General features: G+C 46.2%; 1 protein-coding gene and 1 long non-coding RNA gene across 5 annotated transcripts in view; one reads left to right on the top strand and one right to left on the bottom strand.

The window, feature by feature from the left end:
- The window catches only part of nfe2l1b (nfe2 like bZIP transcription factor 1b), a 29419-nt gene extending 18025 nt beyond the window's left edge, over positions 1 to 11394 (bottom strand). For all 4 annotated transcript variants that reach the window (XM_078424840.1, XM_078424841.1, XM_078424842.1 and 1 more), the window contains exon 1: positions 10441 to 11394. In XM_078424840.1, coding sequence (XP_078280966.1) covers positions 10441 to 10947 — 507 coding nt within the window. In that variant the 5' untranslated portion in view covers positions 10948 to 11394. The remainder of the gene's footprint in view (positions 1 to 10440) is intronic.
- Positions 11395 to 11929: 535 nt separating this feature from the next.
- LOC144607726 (uncharacterized) lies at positions 11930 to 22014 on the top strand. Its single transcript, XR_013549137.1, has 3 exons — positions 11930 to 12102; positions 12434 to 12909; positions 21790 to 22014. It is a non-coding gene; the product is annotated as an uncharacterized LOC144607726 (long non-coding RNA).
- Positions 22015 to 24649: the final 2635 nt, after the last annotated feature.

The raw sequence follows: 24649 nt of genomic DNA, 5'->3' as shown, positions 1-24649 counted from the left end.
GCACTCTCTGAAACGTCACCTATCCATGTTCTCCACAGATGCTGCCTGACCCGCTGAGTTACTCCAGCATTTTGTGTCCACCCTCATCTTCCTATGGGAATCAGATTCTGGCTTTAACAACATTAACCACACCTTGAAAAATATCTCCAAGTTACGGAGCATTGAACGACTAGTCACAGGCCACATTACAGGGCATTTATGACCTAGATAAAGAGCAATTTCTTTACTCTAACGATTATGATTTTTTTCCTCTTCAATTCGCTGCCTCAAAGGGCTGCAGATGTTCAATTGGTGAATATTTTCAAGGTTTGGATTCCAACAGAAATGAGAAATGTGGATACCAATCTGGGAAGATGGAGGTGACGTTAGCAAAGCAGACCTTCATGGCCAAATACCATCCACCTGCTATGACCATGAAGGTCTACCAGGCTGAACCGTACATATTGGATACCAGTCGCGGGCTCTCCTTTGAACCTTGCACATCTTTAATCTAAAGGTGCGGTGCCTAGCCCAGGTGCTCCAGTGGAAGGCCGGCAGTCAGATGATCTGGCATCAGCATTCACAAAATATAAAGAATTCGCACATGTCAAAATGGAGAAGTGGCCTTTCACTCAAAACAATTAATATACTTTCAAAGAGCCAGCCGCCCATGAAGATACAAAGGTGGGGAAGCACATCGGGAATGTATGATTGCAAGAACGTGGAGAGTATGTTGAAATAAACTTCTATCCAGAGATGCTGCCTGCCCTGAGTTACTCCAGCATTTTGTGTCTATCTCCCTTTATTCTTTACATCTCTGACATTTGTCCAAACATCTGCCCATCAAAAACAACCTCTCACCCGTATCCACCCATCACTCGCCAGGCTTTCTCCCGCCCCTCCTCTCTGCCAGCTTTTGTTCCCCTCTACCCAACACCCCCCCCCCCCCCCCCCCCCACACACATGACAATCAGTCTGAAGAAGGGTCCTGGCCTGAAACGTCATCTCTCCACATTCTTCAGAGATGCTGCCTGACCTACCGAGTTAATCCAGCATTTTATGTCTATTATTTATAAACCAACAGGTGCAATCCCTTGTTGCTGAACAAACACAGCAGTCCTTAACCTCCCTTTGAAACAGCTGCCTTGGACCAAGTTCTTTCATTTTGTTCTCAAGTGAGTTTGCAGCTGCACCTGGAGGCGAGTGGCAGCCAGGGCCGGGCTGCCGTGAAGTGCTTGTACTCACAGCTGTGCAGCCAGTGGCAGCCAGGGCCGGGCTGCCGTGAAGTGCTCGTACTCACAGCTGTGCAGCCAGTGGCAGCCAGGGCCGGGCTGCCGTGAAGTGCTCGTACTCACAGCTGTGCAGCCAGTGGCAGCCAGGGCCGGGCTGCCGTGAAGTGCTTGCAACCACAGCTGTGCAGCCAGTGCAGGGCCGGCACTTGGCAGCATTGTCTCTTTAGGACTGCAGACTTTCAGCACTGGATCGAACAACTTTCTAAGCATGGATGAGGGGGGATCTTATTGAAACATATAAGATAATTAGGGGATTGGACACATTAGAGGCAGGAAACATGTTCCCAATGTTGGGGGAGTCCAGAACAAGGGGCCACAGTTTAAGAATAAGGGGTAGGCCGTTTAGAACGGAGATGAGGAAGAACTTTTTCAGTCAGAGAGTGGTGAAGGTGTGGAATTCTCTGCCTCAGAAGGCAGTGGAGGCCAGTTCGTTGGATACTTTCAAGAGAGAGCTGGATAGAGCTCTTAAGGATAGCGGAGGGAGGGGGTATGGGGAGAAGGCAGGAACGGGGTACTGATTGAGAGTGATCAGCCATGATCGCATTGAATGGCGGTGCTGGCTCGAAGGGCTGAATGGCCTACTCCTGCACCTATTGTCTATCCTCAGACCAACTCTAATCTTGCCAAATCAGAGATATTCCACCTTATCCTTCCCTCTGCAACCCATTTCTTGCCTTCAATGAAGAAGTGTCTTCTGCCCGAAACGTTAACCCTTCCCACAGATTCACTCAATCTTTTAAACATCTACATTCTTTTTTTTTTGTATTTCCAATAACGATTTTTTGTTTTGCTCTGTGGAAAATGTATTTGTATTTATGATCAGTATCCGTGGAGACATGTGTTCTACAACAGTGAGAGGAGCTATGTGAGGATCGACACACTGCATTGAACAGCTGTTGTGTGCGGCTACTGTAGCTCACAGAGGTCTCGGATTCATCTCCATGAAGCACCTCCACATTTCACATGAAGATCCCTAATGCATCATTCCCTCTTTCCCCAAGTCTGAAATTCCCTCTTTCCCCAAGTCTAAAGACGGGTCTCAACATGAAACGTCACCCATCCCTTCTCTCCAGAGATGCTGCCTGTCCCGCTGAGTTACTCCAGCATTTTGTGCCCCTCTTTCTTACCCTGATGGGCTGATCTTTCGGGAAAGTCTAGGATTGAGGAAACAGCCAGGAAACCCAGCCAGAGGTCAAAATTAGATCAGCCATGACAATAAACCACAGAGCTGACACCAAGGGCTGTTTGTTTAGTCCTTGTTCCTCCATTCTCGGCACAGCAACTGACATGGAAATTCCCCCAAAAATCCTGGCGGCAGAAATAGACCTGCTCCAGATGGAGTTACTGACTGGATGAGCTTCCACCACGTGATACTGGAAGTTATTTTTAATCAGTCTAGGAACAAAATGTTGACAACGATATACAGTAATCTTTGAGGGGTAAAAACAACCTGACAGATTCCTGAACTCCATGGTTTCAAAACAGCTAAACATTACGAAATCTTAACCAGCTCTCCCACAGAGCCCTCGCAAAACAAAAATGCTAGATTTGTACACATACCAGGAAACTAAACCTTCAATTATTTCCCCTAATTCCCTCCCTGTGCGAAGGTAGTTGAATTCTACATGAAATATTAACTCTTTCCACAGATGAACGTAATGTTTTATGCATCTGCACTTTTTTAGTTTTGCGTTTCGAGTAGTGAACTTTAATTTTTTGCCTTGTAAATAGTTAGTTTATAATCAGCACACGGAGACAAATGTATTCTAGCACAGTAAGAGAGGTACCATCAGTGTTAACACCATGAGTTCCAGGGACAACTATCCCTGGGTCAACAAAAAGCTGCAGTAACTCAGCGGGTCAGGCAACATCTCTGGAGAGAAGGAATGGGTGACGTTTGGGGTCGACACCCTTCTCGACCTGAAACGTCACCCATTCCTTCTCTCCAGAGATGCTGCCTGTCCCCGCTGAGTTACTCCAGCATTGTGTGTCTACCTTCTCTTCAGCTCAAGTTTGTGCTGGTTGGACTATATGCAGGAGTGCAATCCCTAATCCTTTTTCCCCCCTTTGTCAAGTTGGACTATCCAGTACAAAGCTCTTGTCCCTTCTGCCAGGTACATCAGCCTCCTTGAAATTACCACATCACTAATTTCTCTTTAAATCGCTCTTTACATTTTTGATCTTCTGCTACATTATGAACCATCCAGACCTCTCAGGTCGTCTGGGACATGTCTGCTTTCTGTCCCCAGTCAGAACTAAACATGGAGAAGCGGCGTTTAGTTTTTATGCACCACATATATGGAACAAACTCCCAGAAAACTGCAGGCCTGCTGCAACTCTCAGCTCTTTTAAATGGAGGCTGAAGACTTTTCTGTTTGACGCTGCCTTTTATTAAATCAAATAATTATTCATTTCTGACACTGCAACTTTTATTCTTGTATTTTATACCTGTCTTATTCTATTTTAGCTTGTTTTTATTTTCTATTCTCTTTAATTGCTTTTAACTGCTCGTTAATGTTTAATGTAAAGCACTTTGAATTGCCTTGTTGCTGAAATGTGCTATATAAATAAACTTGCCTTGCCCTTAAATAAATCTTTTGGGTTCCCTTGTGTGCCTTGGTTTCTGATTATACTTCTTGGGATTATTTTATTGTTTAACCTGTTGCACAGGAAGCAGTGATTTAGCCCACGGATGTATTTGTTGATTTTGATGTAATACTGCCACCCAGATCAGTCTCCTCCCCATCCACAATGGGAACTTGCACTGATTACTGCGTGCGATTTGTTACTTAAATAACTGGAGGTTAGGGAGGAGACAAGTCATTTTGATCATTAATTCTGTCGTAACAAGTCAGGTTTGCTTGTTCATAAATTCCAGGAGCAGGATTGGGTCATTCGGCCCATCAAATCTACTCCGCATTCAATCATGGCAGGTCTATTTTTCCCCCTCAACCCCATTCTCCTGCCTTCTCCCCATAACCCTCGACAACATTGCTAATCATGAATCTGTCAGTCTCCACCGTAAAAATATCTATTGACTTGACTGCCACAGCCGTCTGTGGCAAAGAATCCCACAAATTCACCACCGTCTGACTAAAGAAATTCCTCCTCATCTCCTTTCTAAAGGTGTGTCCTTTTATTCTGAGGCTGTGGCCTCTGATCCTAAACTCTCCCACTGGTGGAAACATCCTCTCTACATCCACTTTGTCCAGGCCTTTCACTATTGATAGTGTGATGCTTGTTAATGTAGGAGCCGGCCAGTTGCAAGGAGCTGTGAGGTCATTTTCCTTTGCTGCAGCCTTGGCAGTGGATTTGTGTATAAAATTGGAAGCACAGGGAGGATGTAGATCTTAAACTGGTGAATGGTTCACCCAAGGGTGAATGAGACTAGAGGGGTGCATGAAGAGTAAATGGCTTAATGTATATAAAATTGCACACAAGGCCGAATAAGACGTAAATTACCAAAATACATAAGAACATTTAGTCGAGGGTGAATGAAATTTTGTGATAAAGACTCACGGGTGAATGAGTTTAAGAAGCACTGGTGTAGATATTAAAGAAGGCCCTGTAAATGCTCTGTCACTGATCAACATGAGATGCTGTTGGCTCTCCCTGAGCACTCCCCTCCCACTCCAATCCCCAACTTTGACCCTGCCACAAACTTGGGATTTGTAGTTTAATTTTTCTTTCCTTCCTTTGAGATGGTTGACCAGCTGGCCACAAGTGTTCCCTATGTGTGTACGCACGGATGGGTGACTCTCTGCCTCTCTGCATGCCACCTTGATAGGGTGTCAGGGGTTATGGGGAGAAGGCAGGAGAATGGGGTTAGGAGGGAGAGATAGATCAGCCATGATTGAATGGTGAAGACTTGATGGGCCGAATAGCCTACGTCTGTTCCTGTAACTTATGAACCTTTTGGGTGAAGGGGTTCTTGGCCCAAAATGTCACCTATCCGTGTTCTGCAGAGATGATGCCTGACCGGCTGAGTTACTCTGGCACTTCGTGTCCTGTTTGGAGAAAAGCAGGACTGGGCGATGTTAAAGATAGCCTGGAAATGTGAGGGGGCAACAAGGACATTCGGGAAGATGTTTTTAAATATAATTGAACCTGATGAAATGCCACCCAGCAGCCATACTCAATGTCACGTGAGTGCCAGAAGGTCCCGCCACACTGTCCTACTGTTGTCGGCCTCTACTCGTGACTAGCACAGCTGCTGTGGGAAGGGTGACTGGCATTCAATACGCGTCGCATTCCTTTGTGAAGTCCAGTTTGAAAATAACATGATTATTTTTAGCACCTTTAGCCTCGCAATATCCCTGGCAGAAACAGAATGGGTAAACAGGCAACAAGAACAAAATGATTCTGGACTGAATTTCCAGGAAAGGTAGGAGACACCAAGAGTTATAGAGTCATCGAGTCTTGCAGCGTGGAAACAGGCCCACCAGCCCAACTTCCCCACACCGGTCAACATGCCCCATCCACACTAGTCCCACCTGCCTGCGTTTGCCCCAAATCCCTCTAAACCTGGCCTATGCATGTACCTGTCAAGTTCAAAGAGATCTATAGTTTCAATCACAAAATGGAATAGTGGAATTGGTGGGAAGCACATAAACTCCTAGAGTTAAAGGGCAATCACTGCCAAATGGATTCCAGAATGATGGGGCTTGGAAATAGTGAACTGGTGTGGTCTAAGTGAGCAACAGGTAGGTTGGCACGGGCAGGGGTGTTAGAGAAGAGTCGTCACATTATGCCTGTTCCACTGACTCATCAAATGTCACCCTCAACTCTAACACTAGGTTCAAGGACTAGCTCTTAGTGCATGCTGCGGAATTATCAATTTACAGTAGTAAGCCCAAAACATTGGTAAAGGACCACCAATACTCTGCAAAATGTTCCACATAGCCCACTACCTCGGGCCAAAGGCATACGGGGAAAAAGGTACTGAAGACCAGGGCTGAAAGGATGACTACTTTACGCATATCTATCTACTGACAGGATGGGAAAAATATTGTCATCCTCTCCCAAGAAGATATCTGTGACAGGAAGAGGCTGGAGCACTGATCATCACTTGCCACCGGTGCTTATGACATCTGCACACGCCTAGCCAGATCCCAAAGCAAGCAGACTACTTGGAGCTCATCACTGCAAGGAACTTTCAGGAAGGCAGAGGAAATGTTTCCAGGACATCCTCAAAGCCCCCCCTGGAAAGGTTCTGGGCCGAGACTGTTCACACGAACAGAGAAAGCTCCAACCTCTTCTCCAACAGAAGCAGAAAGTCATCAATCCCCTCAAACCCCACCCACGGCAGATGCTGTGCTTCCAACATGGGATTCACACTCATCGCAAAACCACCAGACGGAGAGGATGCTAAAGGGTTTCAGGGTTTTTCTTTGGTGTGGGGGAGGGTGAGTGTTCACCAAAAGGACAAGGCTTTTAGGTTACTTGTCGATTAGGGGGAGGAGCAAAGGCTGCACTAAAGGAATAGGATCGGAGAAGTGAAAGTTAAGAGGCGAATGAGCACGGACAGGTTTCAGTTTGGGAGTGAGAGCAGAGCAGGCAGGTCCGTTACATCAGAACATTCTGGGTCTTGATTGTGAAACTTAATGTTTGCTCAGATGGAATTATGCCAGAATCCATAGAGCAAGTGAAAGCAGCTTAAAGAGTCTGATAGATTTAATGGGCACATCAACCCTGCAGTTTCAGTTTTCCATATCTTCCTACATCCTTCCCCTTTCATGCGGAGAAGCAAATAAATGACCTCCATTTGACAATGATCCCGTGAGGCCCTGAAATATGAGGCTCATTGTATAACAGGCACAAGAGACCTGCGCTCTGCAGAAACATGTTTCATTTTCATTTTAAATTACTGCAGATAGAAGCCAGAGAGATTAAGGAGGTACTAGCCAATTGACTTGATGTTGACTTTAAACATACTTATCAATATTACATTCTACCTTGACTACTTGTGCAGAAGACCACATTTAACTTTAAATACAATCAGGGAATTGGGTTAAAGTCACAACCCAATGAGAATTTAATCAAAGTCACTGATTCAAACAGTAATCCAAAATTGTCACACTGTGTAATGAATCAGATTTGATAAGGGAACTCAAAGTAAAGGAACCATTAGGAGGTAGTCACCATAATATAAGTTTTAATCTGCAATTTGAGAGGGAGAAGGTAAAATCAGAAGTGTCAGTATTGCAGTTGAACAAAGGGGACTATGGAGGCATGAGGGAGGAGCTGGCCAAAGTTGACTGCAAAGGGACCCTAGCAGGGATGATGGTGGAACAGCAATCGCAGGTATTTCTGGGAATAATCCAGAAGATGCAGGATCATTTCATTCCAAAGAGGAAGAAAGATTCTAAGAGGAGCAAGAGGCGACCGTGGCTGACGAGGGAAGTCAAGGACAGTATAAAAATAAAAGAGAAGACTTATAACATAGCAAAGATGAGCGGGAAGCCAGAGGATTGGGAAACCTTTGAAGATCAACAGAAGATAACTAAAAAAGCAATACAGGGAGAAAAGATGAAGTACGAAGGTAAGCTAGCCAAGAATATAAAGGAGGATAGTAAAAGCTTCTTTAGGTATGTGAAGAGGAAAAAAATTGTTAAGACAAATGTGGGTCCCTTGAAGACAGAAACTGGTGAATTTATTATGGGGAACAAGGAAATGGCAGATGAGTTGAACAGATACTTTGGTTGTCTTCACCAAGGAAGACACAAACAATCTCCCAGATGTTCTAGGGAACAGAGGACCTAGGGTGACGGAGGAACTGAAGGAAATTCACATTAGTCAGGAATTGGTGTTGGGTAGACTGATGGGACTGAAGGCTGATAAATCCCCAGGGCCTGATGGTCTGCATCCCAGGGTACTCAAGGAGGTGGCTCAAGAAATCGTGGACACATTGGTGATCATTTTCCAATGTTCTATAGATTTAGGATCAGTTCCTGTGGATTGGAGGGCAGCTAACGCTATCCCACGTTTTAAGAAAGGAGGGAGAAAGAAAGCAAGAAATTATAGACCAGTTAGCCTGACATCGGTGGTGGGAAGACCTTCAGAAAGCCTTTGATAAGGTCCCACATAGGAGATTAGTGGGCAAAATTAGAGCACATGGTATGGTGTTGACATGGATAGAAAATTGGTTGGCAGACAAGAAACAAAGAGTAGGGATTAACGGGTCCCTTACAGATTAGAAGGCAGTGACTAGTGGGGTGCCGCAAGGCTCAGTGCTGGGACTGCAGCTACTTACTATATACATTAATGATTTAGATGAAGGAATTAAAAGTAACATTAGCAAATTTGCAGATGACACAAAGATGGGTTGCAGTGTGAACTGTGAGGAGGATGCTATGAGGATGCAGGGTGACTTGGACAGGTTGGGTGAGTGGGCAGATGCAGTATAATGTGGATAAATGTGAGGTTATCCATTTTGGTGGCATGAACAGGAAGGCAGATTATCTGAATGGTGTCAGATTAGGAAAAGGGGAAGTACAACGAGTCCTGGGTGTCCTAGTACATCAGTCACTGAAAGTAAGCATGCATCTACAGCAGGCAATGAAAAAAGCTAATGGCATGATGGCCTTCATAACAAGAGTAATTGAGTATAGGTGCAAAGAGGTCCTTCTGCAGTTGCATGGTGAGACCACATCTGGAGTATTGTGTGCAGTTTTGGTCTCCAAATTTGAGAAAGGACATTCTTGCTATTGAGGGAGTGCAGCGTCGGTTTACGAGGTTAATCCTGGGATGGCAGGACTGACATATGAGAAAGAATGGAGCGATGGGGCTTGAATTTAGAAGGATGAGAGATCTTATAGAAACATATGAAATTAAGATTACACTAGATGCAGGAAACATGTTCCCGATGTTGGGAGAGTCCAGAATCAGGGGCCACAATTTAAGAATAAGGGGTAGGCCAATTAGAACTGAGATGAGAAAAAACTTTTTCACACGGAGTTGTGAATTTGTGGAATTCTCTGCCTCAGAAGCCAGTGGAGGCCGATTCACTGGATGCATTCAAAAGAGTTAGATAGAGCTCTCGGGGCTAGCGGAATCAAGGGATATGGGGAGAAGGCAGGAACAGGGTACTGATTGTGGATGATCAGCCATGATCACTGTGAATGGCGGTGCTGGCTCGAAGGGTCAAATGGCCTCCTCCTGCACCTATTTTCTATGTTTCTATATACTGATTTGTAAACAACTCCCTCCTGCATCCCTTTCAAAACATTAAGATATTAAATGGTTCATCAGTATAAAATATTGATAACAGGCACATCTGCAAGTTATCAATGTCTGCAGTTTTCTCAATGCGCATCAGCAACTTACATAATGCAAAAGGCATCTCATATAATCAATCAACAGCAGAATCGGAGGCTGGCCTGATCCCTGTGCCAGTCTCCTTACCTAGCCTCCCTTTTGACACTGGGCCCAGCAAAGAGGTTAAACTGAAATCCTCATTTTGCTCCCAATTCCCCATGCCCTCCACTCAATCTCTATACTGTTCTAGTCCCTTGATCATCCATTTCAATCTCTCTACTACAGACCAATCTCTCAACCTTCTGAGTTCTGAAATGGCTGGATTTCCAGCCCACATTAGGCTATTTTATCATTGATGGCCTTGCATTTGTTGCAAGCCATTTGGCAGCCATTTTTTGACAAGTTCGTTCCTTTAAACGGTGTCACTCGCCACCCGATTGAGACCTCGTTCAACTGGCAGCAAATGAATACGCTTTCATCAGAATAAGGTCTTTTTCCCCCAGAGGAGGGGGGGAAGAACCACGAATCGGAGGACATAGGTTTATGGATAGTGATGGCTATATGGAATGAGCTGCCAGAGAATATATTTGAGGCAGGTACAATAATATTTAACAGGTACAAAGTATGGGCCTACTGCAGTGCTTTAATGGGACTACAGTACCTTAAATGGGGCATCTCGACCGAGGTGTTGGGCTAAAGGACCAGTATTTGTGTTGTACGACATTATGGTGCAACAAACTAGGATCTCTCGCTTCTTTAGAGTCCAGATTGGTTGCTGCACACAGTAAACGAGATGGATGGGAACATGTAGAGTTCTGCTCTGTATATTAACAAGTGCAAGTGTGATTGCGGGCACATTTTGTGGAAGGCTCACTTTGTTTTATTTCAAAACGGCTCAGAAGGGTTGAAATACCTCCTTGGTCAAGTCGCTGCTCATTGGCAATCCGACAGCTCCCAGACTTTCCTCCACTTGCTCGGACGAGCCATTGGCCCTGTCGCTGTTCTCCGCGACCGCTCCCTCGTTCACTCCGCTCGGGTTGTCCAAGGGCAAACTGGGCTGCGAGGCGGCCACCGAGCCGTCCGTCTCCCGGCTGCTGCCACTGTGCACCAGCCAGGCGCTGAGCTCGGTGCTGGGGACCAGCAGCCGGTCCAGGCCCCTCACGTCGTTGAGCAGCCGCCGCGCCGTGAAGTAGTAGTCTAGGTCCACACTCTTGGGGTGAAGGTCGTAGCCGCCCAGCGTGTTCCTCCAGTTGTGAAACTGGGTCTGGGTGTAAGCCGAGCTCTGGCCCAGGATGATCTCTCGCAGTGGAGGCAGCTGAGCGTTCAAGTAAGAGTCCACGTCCACTCGGACCCCCATCAGGCTGAGCAGGATGGTGAACTGGATGAGCCCCTCGGTGAAGTACTTCTTCAGGGGGAGCATCTTCCCACCCACGACCAGTCGGCTAATTGCGGGTTAGAGCGGAGGGCGGGCACCGGCCGCCCACACAGGCTCCGCTCCCTCCTCAAGGCACAAAGGAACTGGTCTCAGGCGGCGGCCGCTCCCTGCTTGCGTTCCTCTCTCTGCCTACCTCTCGCGGCTTCGACGTCCTTTGCTCCTTCTCCGCCGCCCTTGCAGCAGTAGCAGCGCGGCGGGCGGCTTTTGTTCCCGGGCGGCCTTCACTCAGCCCTGCCCGGCCCGGCTCCTGCAGTCGGCGGCTATAGGCCCGAGGCTGGGCGTGTCTGCTTGGGGGTTCACGGTTTGGCTGGCAGCCTGCCCCCGCCTTGTTGTGGAGTGTTGTGACTCGGGCCGCCGGCCGCCGGTGAACTCCAACGTGTTCCACTGGAGACTAAATAAAGGAGCAGGAAGCGGCTCCTCCTCAGCGCCGCCGCCACCACTTCCGCTTCCGCCTCCTATTGGCCCCGCCCCCGCCTGACTGACTGACTGACGCGTCGCCGGGCCATTCACCGCCCGCCACCTCACGCCATGGGGCGGGGCGGGGCGGGCAGCAGAGGGGCGGGCCTGTTGCTATGCGGCAAGCGGCCTAGGCCCAGGCGCCGGGCAGCCAGCCGGCATCTCCGCAATGGTATTCTGCGGCCTTTACACAGATATATGTGTGTGTTGGGACATGTTAGACACCCACTTGGCCCACGTCTTTGCAGTGGATGTCTAATGAGTGTAGCACGGTCGCTGCGCACCCGATTGTCGGGGACTAGGGACCGACCGCCATCCCATCCTGGGTGGGCGACGGACGCCACCATGACTTGCACTTTTACGGCGCATGTGCAGTTAGCCGGCGAGTGTTCCCCCCCCATCACGTGACATCTCACGAGGTCATCCACGTGACCTCATGCCGGCGCCGCCATATTGGGGAGGTCCTCCACGTGACTGTGCTGGCCCGCAGTCGCCGCTGTTGAAGGATCCTCCACGTGACTTAGCGGCCGTCAAGAGGCGCCATGTTGGGGAGGGCGTCCACGTGACGTCATGTGGGCAGCCGGCGCCGCCGCCGCCATGTTGGGGAGGTCAGGGCAGACTCGGGCCCTTTCCTCCCAGCACAGCCTCAAGGAATCGGACGGCAAAAGCAGAGGGCACGGCCGGGTAAAAGCCTTTTCAGTTCATTTATTTTCAGCAACAGTAGTGAACCATAAATTGCAAGCGTCTCCGTTTTTGAACGAGGTGATAAGAGTATGGAATTCGGCCCATCTTGCGTCTGCCGATTTGGCCCATATTCCTTTAAACGTGTCCCATCCATGCACCTGTGCCAACAGCTTTTAAATGTTTGTTATAGTCCCTGCCTCAGCTACCTCATCTGGCAGCTCGTTCCACACACCCAACACCTTCTGTGTGGAAAAAGTTACCCCTCAGGTTCTTGTTAAATCTTGGCCCACTCACCTTGAATTGAATTTCTTTATTTGTCATTCAAAAACAGGTTTGAACGACATTTAGTTACCATGCAGTCACAAGCAACAACACACAACTAAATAATTTGACACACATGTCCATCACAGTGACTCTCCTCCAGGCACCCCCTCGCTGTGATGGAAGGTAAGAAGAAAGCCTTATCTCTTTCCGGCTTCTTCCCCTGCGGTCAGGCAGTCAAAACTGCTGCGTCGAGGAGATCAAGGCTCCCGATTCTGAAGCCCACGCCTGGTGATGGAAGATCACGCGGCCGATTTTAAGCCGCGCCGGACGATGAAAGGTCCTACATCGGGCCGACCCAAACCCCACGATTCTCGGCGGACGAAGATGCCGTTGCTGGAGCCCCCGAAACCGGTCGCCAACCAGGGAATCTGCGAGCTCCCGACGTCACAGTCCACAGGGCCCCGCGGCCGAAGCTTCCGAAGTCCAGTCACAGCCGCAAGCGCAACGCCACCAAAGCCTCCGAAGTCAGCCAGTTCCGCGATGGTAAGTAAGTCCACGGGCTCTGCGACCGGACACCTCGAATTCGATTCCAGTTGGAGGCCGCCAGCTCCCTGAGGCTAGGCCGCAACGTGAACGGAGATGCGACCAGAGAAAAGGGTCACATCTCCGTTGAAGAAAGAGGCAAGAAAAAAGGTTCCCCCTCCCCACCCCCCCACCCCCCACATAATACACAACTAAAGTAAACTATAACATACAATTAACATTAGAAATAAGACCAGAAAGAAAAAGACAAATAGATCGCAGGCGAGCCGCAGCTGCTAGGGACCTTTGTCCTCTGGTTTTTGATTCCCCTACTCTGGGTAAAAGACTGTGCATTCACTCTATATCTTCTATTCACCTCATGGTCATACACCTTATCTTCCTGCGCTCCAAGGGACAAGGTCCTACCAAACCTTGCCCAACCTCTCCCTGTAGCTCAGGCCCCTCATCCTGGCAATATCTTCATAAATCTTCTCTGTACTCTTTCCAGCTTGACATCTTTCCTACAGCAGGGTGACCAAAACTGAAATGACTACCTTGCCAACATCTTGTACAACTATAACATGACATCCCAACTATTCTTAATACTCTGGTACTGTAGACACAAAATGCTGGAGTAACTCAGCGGGACAGGCAGCATCTCTGGTGAGAAGGAATGAATGGGTGATGTTTCGGGTCGAGACCCTTCTTCCTATTCTCAATACTCTGACTGAGAAAGCCTTCTTGACCATCTGTGATACAAAATGCCGGAGTAACTCAGCGGGTCAGGCAGCATCCCTGAGGAATTTGAATCCCTTCTTCGGACTGTTGTGAAGAAGGGTCCTGACCCGAAACGTCACCTATCAATATTCGTCAGGGATGCTGCCTGTCCTGCTGAATTACTCCAGCACTTTGTGCTGCTTTTTTTGTAAACCAGCATCTCCTGTTCTTTGTTTCTACTATCTCCCTATGACGTCACTTTCAAGCTACTGTACACCTGCACTCCTAGATCCCTCTGCTCTACAACACCTTCCAGGGCCCTGCCATTCACTGTGAAGGTTCTGCCCAGGTTTGACTTCCCAAAATGCAATACCTTGTACGTATCTGCATTAAACTCCATTAACCATTCTGTAATGGCAACTTTCCGACTTTTCCAGTGGCTTCTTTTCCGCTTGCCACTACTACACAGGAAGTAGGAGTGATCTTACGCTGACCTAATACAACAGATCTTCCAGTCCTTATTTCCAGTTTAATTGGTCGTTTATTGAAGTAGTTGTACAAACAATGAGATGAATATACCAGGCTTACTGGATACATACAAGTTGTAGCTGGCTGCTCTGTCCCAGGTCCGGTCTGTCCAGGTCTGGTGAGAACTGTATGCTCTCCCTCCCTGTGTCTGACACTCCCTGTCCCTTATGCCCATATATACACCACCCTGTGCATTTAATGACTGCCCCCAAGTGTTCAAAATAATACGGCAAGATATAGCTAGACAAAATAATACAATATGCCAACAGTAGCTAGTCTAAACATAAATAGCTCCGACACATTCCTCAACTCTTTTGCTCAGCTGATCAAGATCCTGCTGTGATTTCTGATAACCATCTTTTCACTGTCTATGAGACCACCCGCTCTAGTGTCACCTGCAAACTTAATAGCCAGGAACTTTGAAGTCTGGTTGGTGGAAGAGCTTCACATTCACAGAGATTGGGGAAGCTAAAACTCAAATAGAATGTTTAATTGTCATGTGCCGGTAACAGAACAGGGAAATTCTTACTCACAGCAGCATAACAGACCTGTAAACACAATAAACATAGACAATATATAATTTTAAATAAATTAATAAGCCCAATGCAAAAGAAAATCCAGGAGTGCAACCAAAGTCAGTCCATGGGAGTTGCTATTTCAGGTGAGTGTTGTCGTGTTCATGAGCCTAATGGTTGCTGGGCAGAAGCTATTCTTGAACCTGGTGTTCACGATGTTTTCAGACTCCTGTAACTTCTTCCCGATGGTCAGAGTGAAATGAGAAGGTGGCCAGGGTGGTGTCAAAAGTGTTTAATTGTCATATGGACCAAAACAGAACAATTAAATCCTTACTTGCAGCAGCAAACAGGCCTGTAAACACAGTGCTCAATAGGTAACATAATAAACAAACAAAAAAAGAGTTCAATAAATAAGTCAAGTCAAGTCAAGTTTATTTGTCACATACACATACACGATGTGCAGTGAAATGAAAGTGGCAATGCCTGCGGATTGTGCACAAAAAAGAATTACAGTTACAGCATATAAATAAAGTTAATAAGTTACTATAGTGTAGACAAAAATTTCGTCTCTGGAGTTATAAAAGTTGACAGTCCTGATGGCCTGTGGGAAGAAACTCCGTCTCATCCTCTCCGTTTTCACAGCGTGACAGCGGAGGCGTTTGCCTGACCGTAGCATCTGGAACAGTCCGTTGGGCAAACGCCTCCGCTGTCACGCTGTGACAAAAACCAATAAAAACCAAAGGCAACCAAAGCAGTCCATAGTTTGAAGTTTAGTTGGTACTTTCAGTGTTCAATAGCCTGATGGTTCCTGAACCTGCAGGTTACGGTTTTCAGACGATGGTGTGGATCCTTGATGATGCTTTAATGACAGGTGTCAGGGGTTATGGGGAGAAAGCAGGAGAATGGGGTTGAGATGGAAAGATAGATCAGCCATGATTGAATTGCAGAGTAGACTTGATGCTCCTATGACTTTTGAATTTATGATGCTGGCTGCCTTTATGAGCCAACACCTCCTGTAGATCCCTTCAATGGTGGGGAGATCAGTACGCCAGTGTCCACCACTTTCTGTAACCTTCATTCCTGGACGTTCGAATTGCTGAACCAGGTCATGATGCAACCAGATACATCCAGTGGCAGTTAGACCAGAATACAAAGGTATATTCAAGTTAAACAAATGAGTGGGAGGGGATGAGTAACGTATAAACAACATTGACAAGTTCAACTCGTTCCACAGGATCACTAAGTAGTTACAACATGGTTGCAACAGTCTGCTCGGTTAGTGCAGGCACTTCAAGTTTTATGCAAGGGCTACGTTCTTGAAAAGCAGTGCCTAATTCAAAAACGTGTGAATTAAACACAAACGTGACAACACTTCCAGGTATAAATGTGAGTGCCTTATTCCAAAACTACGAGCGCATAAATCAAACTGGTATTAGAGGAACAAGCGCGTTATTTCAAAAACTTGTAAATCAAACAGGCATAAACCATGAGGTGGCTGCAGTGACTAGATGCCGTTAATCCTTCCCCCTTTCACCAGTTCTGTACGGTGTTTGTCCATTTAGATACTTATGCAGCTAGCTCCCTTTTGAACTTTATTATTAAATCTACTTCCACTACACCTGCCAGTGTATTGCAATGCACGTTGATATTTCTGTATCCCCTTGTTCTTGACACCCTTTAAGTTTGTATCCATCGTTCAGTTGAGTGTTGTCGTGTTCAAGAGCCTGATGGTTGCTGGGCAGAAGCTATCCTTGAACCCGGTGTTCATGATGTTTTCAGACTCCTGTATTTTCTTCACGATGGTCAGAGTGAAATGAGAAGGTGGCCAGGGTGGTGTCAAGAGTGTTCAATTGACATATGGACCAAAACAGAACAATGAAATCAAATCTTCCTGAAATCTAAAATGAAAAAAAAAAAATCTGCAGATCGCCAACATAAAATACTAGAAATATTCTGTGTGTCTGCTTCTTTGGGTGGAGAGATCACAGTTAATATTTCAAGGTCAATGTTTTCCAGAAATGCTGCCTGACCCGTTGAGTTACTCCAGCATTTTGTGTCTTTTTTTTGTACACCAACATCTGCATTGCCTGGTGTCTAACATTTCAGGTCAATGATCAATGAACTTTTCCTGATTATTGATGTTTTATGAAAGTTCTCTGTCGCACTTGGTCTTCTCCTGAACTACCAGTAACCAAACCATACAATTACCAATGATGAAAATGACAAAAAATAGATGACAAATATTTTTCAGAAAAAATGATACTTTAGGTTTCATAAAGGTACAGCAGGCATTGAAGAAAACTAATGGCATGTTGGCCTTCATAACGAGAGGATTTCAGTATTGGAGTGAAGAGGTTCTTCTGCAGTTGTATAGGGCCCTGGTAAGACCACATCTGAAGTATTGTGTACAGTTTTGGTCTCTTGATTTGAGGAAGGACTTCTTTGTAATTGAGGCAGTGCAGCGTAGGTTCATGAGATTGATCCCTGGGATGGCGGGACTGTCATAAGAGGAAAGATTGAAAAGACTAGGCTTGTATTCTCACTGGAGTTTAGAAGGATAAGAGGGGATCTTACAGAGACATATAAAAAGCTAGATACAGGAAAAATGTTCCCAATGTTGGGGGAGTCCAGAACCAGGAGCCACAGTCTTAGAATAAAGGGGAGGCCATTTAAAACTGAGGTGAGAAGGAACTTTTTCACCCAGAGAATTGTGAACTTGCGGAATTCTCTGCCACAGAGGGCAGTGGAGGCCAAATCACTGGATGAATTTAAGAGAGAGTTAGATAGAGCTCTGGGGGCTGCTGGAATCAAGGGACATGGGGAGAAGTTGGGCACAGGTTACTAATTGTGGATGATCAGCCATGATCGCAATGAATGGCGGTGCTAGCTCGAAGGGCCGAATGGCCTCCTCCTGCACCTATTTTCTCTGTTTCTATATTTTTTGTGAGCCACGTGCAATGACCAATTGAATAAATAACATGCTGGCCTCTTGAGAGCTTTGGTTCACCACGTTTTTTTCTGACACATTGAAAGATACTACATGGAAACGGTTGCTATGGGCCACCGAGTCCACGCTTACCATTGATCACACTAGTTCTATGTTACCCATTTTCGCATCCACTCCCTACACACTAGGGAACAGTTAACTGAGGCCAATTAACCTGCAAACCTGCACATCTTCAGGATGTGGGAGGATACTCCGCGGAGCTCCTGGAGAACGTGCAAACTCCACACAGACAGCACCCGAGGGCAGGAGTGAACCTGGGCCTCTGATGCTGGAAGTCAACTGCTCTACCATACATGAAGGCAGATAAAACTGAAAGCTGGGATTTATTTTTAAGGGCATCAATCAGCCCTGATAACAATTCATAATTGATGTAAAATCTTATACAATATATTATGTACAACAATGTATAATTTATGTACAGTTTGTTTTGGTATATGGTCTGAATCTTTGTGCCTGTGCTGTTGCAGCAAGCAAGGTTTTTATTGTATCTCACTGTACTTTGGGAGATGTCATTGGATATGGATGAGTGTGATACAGTGCTGGAGAGAGTTGTTTACAAGCAATTAAGTGCTCTAATAATGGAACCAAAATGTGCATAGCAAGCTATCACAAACAGCAATCGAAATAAAAAACCAGATTTTCGTGTGATAATCTTGGCTCTAGGACAAATCCAACAATCCCAGTCATCTTCAAAATGGAACATTTTACAATCAGCTGAGAAAGAGACAGGGCCTCCCTCACTTTACAAAGCCATCACCTCCCACACTCTCGGTATCATACCAGGATTGTCAGGCAAGATTTTGTGCTCACATCCTTAAGACACAGAGATTAAAATGCCGCTGATCGGGATGTAATGCTGAGGCTTTATAAAACACTGGTCAGACAGCATCTAGAGCTTTGGGCCCCATATCTGAGGAAGGGTGTGGTGGCATTGGAGAATGTCCAGAGAATGATCCCTGGAGTGAGTGGGTTAACATATGATGAGTGTTTGTCGGCACTGGGCCTGTACTCGCTGGAGTTTAGAAGGGTGAGGGGGGACCTCATTGAAACTTACCTAACATTGAAAGGCCTGGATTGAGTGGATGTGGAGAGGATGTTTCCACTAGTGGGAGAGTCTAGGACCAGAGATCATAGCCTCAGAATTAAAGGACATGCTGAATCTCTTTAAACATCAAAGATAGCAGAGATGCTGGCACGCCTTCTTCTAACGTAGAAACATAGAAAATAGGAGCAGGAGTAGGCCATTCAGCCCTTCGAGCCAGCACTGCCATTCAATATGATCATGGCTGATCATTCAAATTCAGTATCCTGTTCCTGCTTTCTCCTCATATCCCTTGATTCCGTTAGCCCTAAGAGCTATATCTAAGTCTCTCTTGAAAGCATCCAGCGAATCGGCCTCCACTACCTCCACAGATTCTAGATGATATCTATGTGTTGGGTCCAGGACAGGTGATCTGACATGTTGACACCCAGTAATTTGAACCTGCTAACTCTCCGAGTTAGAAAAAGCCGGAACGGGGTACTGATTTTGCATGATCAGCCATGATCATATTGAATGGCGGTGCTAGCTCGAAGGATCGAATGGCCTACTCCTGCACCTATTGTCTATGTTTCTTCACTGCCAACCCTCCAATGTAAACTGGTGTGTAGTACACAATATCGTGTGCATGCATTCAGAATGTGGGTCTTGCTCCAACACAGCTGTCTTATTCTACGGGAGCTTCTGAAGGCTAAAGAGCGGGGGCGGGAACCAAGCGCAGATAAGATGCAAGAATCTATTGCCAGATCGTTAATGGCAAACGAGATACGCTGCACTGACCTTGGATGAAAACCAGCTTCGGGCTTGGGTCTGTTATAAAAGCATATCACTGGGTGAGACGTCAGGAGAGCTTTCTTTCCACAGAGATCCTTCGCTCCATAGAAAACTTTCTTTAATAATCTCCACATCCTATTAATGACATCCTAAAACCAGGGAGCAACCAATGAAATAATTCTAAAATGCTCTCGTGTAAAAATAACGACAGCCAAGTTAGCCACAGACTGCAACAGACATCAATGTGACAGCAAATGCTGAACATTTTCTTTCGTCAGCAACTTCGTATATGGAGAATTAGAGTTCAGAGTTCAGAACAAGAAAAAGTTAGAAAACAAGCAATCTGGAACCAGCTACCAGGAGTGGTGGTGGGGGCAGATATGATAGTGCTGTTTAAGCTTTTAGACAGGCACGTGGATATGCAGGGAATGGAGGGATGTGGATCAAATACAGGCAGAGAAGATCAGAGGAGATTAGTTTACCTTGGCTTTATGTTTGGCACAGACATTGTGTTCCTGTGTTGTACTGTTCTATGTTCTAAGTTGTGATGAGAAGAGGACATGCTGGAAATATTCAGCAGGTTAGGCCTTTCCTTTGGGGACAGCAGCAGAGTTGATGACTTGAGTCGGAGACCCTTCATCGTCAACCTTAATCTTCACAAATCAAGATTAATTCCATTAATTGGGCCGCGTTCTCCCTGTGACCGCACGGGTTTTCTCCGGATGCTCCGGTTTCCAAAGACGGAGATTTGTAGGTTTATTGGCTTAGGTAAAATTGTAAAACTCAGTGGGTTAGGCAACATCTGTGGAGGGAAAGGGCACGCGACGTTTTGAGTTGGGACCCTTCACGAGGCTGATGGAGGAGGGGGGGGGGAGAAAGCTGGAAAAGAGGTAGGGCGGGTCAAAGCCTGGCAAGTGATAGGTGGATACAGGTAAGGTTGATTCGATTGGCAGATGGGCGGAGTAAGTGACAAAAGATAGGAGAAATGAAGGTGTCATAAGATGAGAGGAGTGATAATGTAAAGCCAGGGGAAGGGATCGAGGTGGAAGGGGGAGGGGGGGCAAGGGAGTTGGGAGATGGTTGTGTACAGGGGTAGGGAGATATTACTTAAAATTGGAGAATTCAATGTTCATACCGTTTGGTTTCCTTGCTTCGTATAAAAGATTATATTTTGAATATTCTGAATGTTATAAGCAATCACAATCACCAGCGGATGGAGAGTGGTGATTATTTAGTATATTTCCTCCTGCAATTTATCAATATTTCTGCATTGTTTACTGTATGTTCGCGTTGTTACTTGCGAGAGGAGCACTAAGGCACATTCCGTGTATGTGTACATACTTGGCCAATAAACTTATTCATTCATCCATCCATCCATCAAACTAATCCACAAATAACAACTTTCTTGTCCAATTTTTCATATCCTATTGAAGATTTCCATGTGGCTTGAACCTGTAAGAAGTGAGAAGAGCTTTGTTTCATCACACACAAATTAAGATAGCTTATGGGATACACATTTTCAAAATAGACCCTTTCTGCCAGACTACTTCAACCATGTGAATCACTGGACATGAGCTTGGAATTACACCAAAAGAGCCGGGGTATTGAACCTGAATATATTTAAGAAATATTGAAAGACACAGAAATCAGAGGGAAATGTTCCTCTTACCTTGAGTTGTTCAAGTGGCTTGTAGAATGAAACTGCAGTGTGCTGATTGTAATTCAATGTAGAGGAATGAATGAAAAGTTTGATCCATAGAGGTTCTTTGCATTGGGAATGAATGGAAAGGGTTATGCCATTTATGATTTCTGACAATAAAGGGCAAGGAGAAGGGATTTGATCCAGGTAGAGATTTAGTTTAGTTTCGTTTAGAGATACAGCGCGGAAACAGGCCCTTCGGCCCACCGGGTCTGCGCCATCCAGCGATCCCCGCACATTAACAGTATCCTACACACTAGGGACAATTTACAATTTTACCAAGTCTATTTACCTACATACCTGTATGTCTTTGGAGTGTGAGAAGAAACCGATCTCAGAGAAAACCCACGTGCTCATGGGGAGAACGTACATAGAAACATAGAAAAATAGGTGCAGGAGTAGGCCATTCGCCCCTTCAAGCCAGCACCGCCATTCAATATGATCATGGCTGATCATCTAAAATCAGTACCCCGTTCCTGCTTTCTCCCATTTCCCTTGATTCCTTTAGGTGACTGTTTAGCCAAACACTTGCACTCTGTCCACTAGGGCCTGCTGGAGCTAGCCATTTCAACACTCCTTCCCATTCTCATACTGACTTTGTCCTTGACCTCCTTCATTGCAGAGTAAGGTCACACGCAAACTGGATGAACAGCACCACCGGCTGGAAGAAGCATCACCTACCTAGTCCCTCCACAGATGCTGCCTGACCTGCAGAGTTACTCCAGAACTTTTGTGTTTTGCTCAAAATTCCAGCATCTACAAATCCTCGTGTCACCATATGAATGCCTCTCCTCCATTTTCTACATTTGTCCTCACCAAGCCATGGGCTTGAACCCAACAACTTTCTGCAGCAATAAATGCCAACTTTGTCTACTGTTCCAATATTCCAGAAATTAATTTAATGGTAGACTTTAATTTAATGTGAACCTGTATGGTTTATGTGCCACATTCCATGATGTTGGTGGCAGAGATTGGTACCATCCAGTGGACTGAATCTCAACATGAGATGGTCTGCACTAATTGACCGAGATTTATCTTCCGGATCTGTTGCTGCATTTAATCGAAATAATACCTTTTCTTTCTGACGTTTGCTTAATCAAGAGAATGTGAATGTCACTATAACCTGTTTCACAAGAGTTGCAAATGAATTGTTGCTTGGCAACCTGGGAATTGCAAGGCTGGCGGCTTCTCAGTTCGTACTGAGCGACCGACTTGGAAGCTCGGTGTTTACAACAAGGCTTCGCCTCAAGTTGCGAACCGTCGCAACACTCACAGTGAACTCCCGGAGGAAAGGACGACCTGCATTTACCTGGCACCTTTGCAGATCTCAGCGCAGCCAAGGGAATCGTTCCAAAATGGAGTCGCCTCTGTAATGTAGGAAACAGCAGCAAAAAGTGCACAGTAAGATGGCTCTGGGATTGATGACCACTTTGTTGTTGGTTAAGGGGGGGAATATTTACCCTGAATGTTGGGAGTAACTATATTAACTGTGAAATTGTGACATGTAACCTTTTCCCTGAGAGGGCAGACATAGAACAGTACAGCACAGGAACAGACCCTTTAGCTCAGCATGTCCGTGCCGATCATGATGTTGGGTGAAACTAATCGCCTCTGCCTGCATGTGATCCACATCTAGGGTTGCCAACTGTCCCGTATTAGCCGGGACATCTCGTATTTTGGGCTAAATTAGTTTGTCCTGTACGGGACCGCCCTTGTCCCGTGTTAGTACGGTTGCCAACTTCCTCACTCCCAAATACGGGACAAAGGGCGGCCGCCATTGGTTTAGCGGGAGCACGTGGCCGCTGGCTGCGTGTGGTCACGTGGGGCGCGGGGCGGTGACCTCACCTTGTCCCGTATTTGGGAGTGAGGAAGTTGGCAACCCTATCCATATCCCTCCAGTTCTTGCATATCCACCTGCCTATCCAAAAGCCTCTTAAATGCCACTATTGTATCTGCCTCCACCACCACGCCTGGCAGCATGCTCCAGGCCTCCACCACTCTGCATACAAAACATTTACCTCCCGCATACCTCCTTTAAACTTGCCCCCTCACCTTAAAGCTATGCCATGTAGTATTTGACAGTTACATCTTGGGGAAAGGCTTCTGTCTGTCTACCCGATCTATGCCTCTCATCATTTTATATAGGTCTAATAGTTCTCCTCTCAGCCTCCAACGCTCCAGAGAAAACAATCCAAGTTTGTCCCACTTCTCCTCATAGCTAATACCCTATAATCGAGGCCCTCGATTGTAGCCCTCGATTGTCTGCGGTCAGGAAAAGTTCCAATTTCATGGTCAAGTCTAGAGGAGGACCCCAACCCAACCTTATTGTTTTAACAGAGGTTTCCTTTGAATTATAAGAAAATAACTGCAGATGCTGGTACAAATCGAAGGTATTTATTCACAAAATGCTGGAGTAACTCAGCAGGTCAGGCAGCATCTCAGGAGAGAAGGAATGGGCGACGTTTCAGGTCGAGACGCTTCTTCAGACTGATTTCCTTTGAATTATCTCAGTCCTTTCTGGAGGGAGAGGAGCGACAACGGTCTGGTCTGTGTGGCTGATTAACCAACTGGACATACAACATATTTAGCTGTGGAATGGGGAAAGTTTCCAAGATTAGTGCCAAAAGGAATTCTACTGAAGTAACTTTACCTGCTGGTTTACAGAGAGATAGGGGAGCTGAACGTGTGGCTGAAACGTTGGTGCATGGGGCAGGGGCTTAGTTTACTCGACCATTGGGATCTCTTCTGGAGCAGGTATCACAAAATACTGGAGTAACTCAGCAGGTCAGGCAGCATCTAGGAGAGAGGGAATGGGTGACGTTTCGGGTCGAGACCCTTTTTCAGACTGGAGCAGGGGTGACCTGTACAAAAGGGATGGGTTGCATTTTAACTGGAGGGCTACCAACATTCTGGCAGGCAGGTTTGTTCATGCTACACGGGTGGGTTTAAACTAAATAGTGGGGGGGGGGGGTCAACAACGTGGAAGCTTATGCGTGGAGTAAACGGGAAAGGGAGTGCAGGAAAGGTCACGGAAGTCTCCAGAAATAACAGGACAGAAAGTTTAAAAAGGGAGCAGAGACTAAGGTCGGGTAAAATCGGGATGGTTGTGAGAGGTCAAATTATTTGAAATAATTTGATTATATCAAATATAATACCTTCATATACTTGAAGGTATTATATTTGAAAGAACGTAGCATAAGGAACAAAGTGGATGAGCTTGTAGCACAGTTGGAAATTGGCAGGTATGATGTTGTAGGCATTATGGAGACGTGGCTGCAAGAGGATCGGAGCTGGGAGCTGAATATTCAGGGTTATACGTCCAATCAGAAAGACGGAAAGGTGGGCAGAGGGGGTGGGGTAGCTCTGTTGGTTAGGAATGAAATTCAGTCCTTAGCGAGGGGTGACATGGGATCGGAAGATGGAGAGTGATTGTGCATAGAGCTGAGAAATTGTAATGGTAAAAAGAGTCAAATGGCAGTTAT

The sequence above is a fragment of the Rhinoraja longicauda genome, chromosome 29 (assembly GCF_053455715.1).
Source record: "Rhinoraja longicauda isolate Sanriku21f chromosome 29, sRhiLon1.1, whole genome shotgun sequence".
NCBI lineage: Eukaryota > Metazoa > Chordata > Chondrichthyes > Rajiformes > Arhynchobatidae > Rhinoraja > Rhinoraja longicauda.
This window is presented reverse-complemented; position numbering and strand designations above follow the sequence as displayed.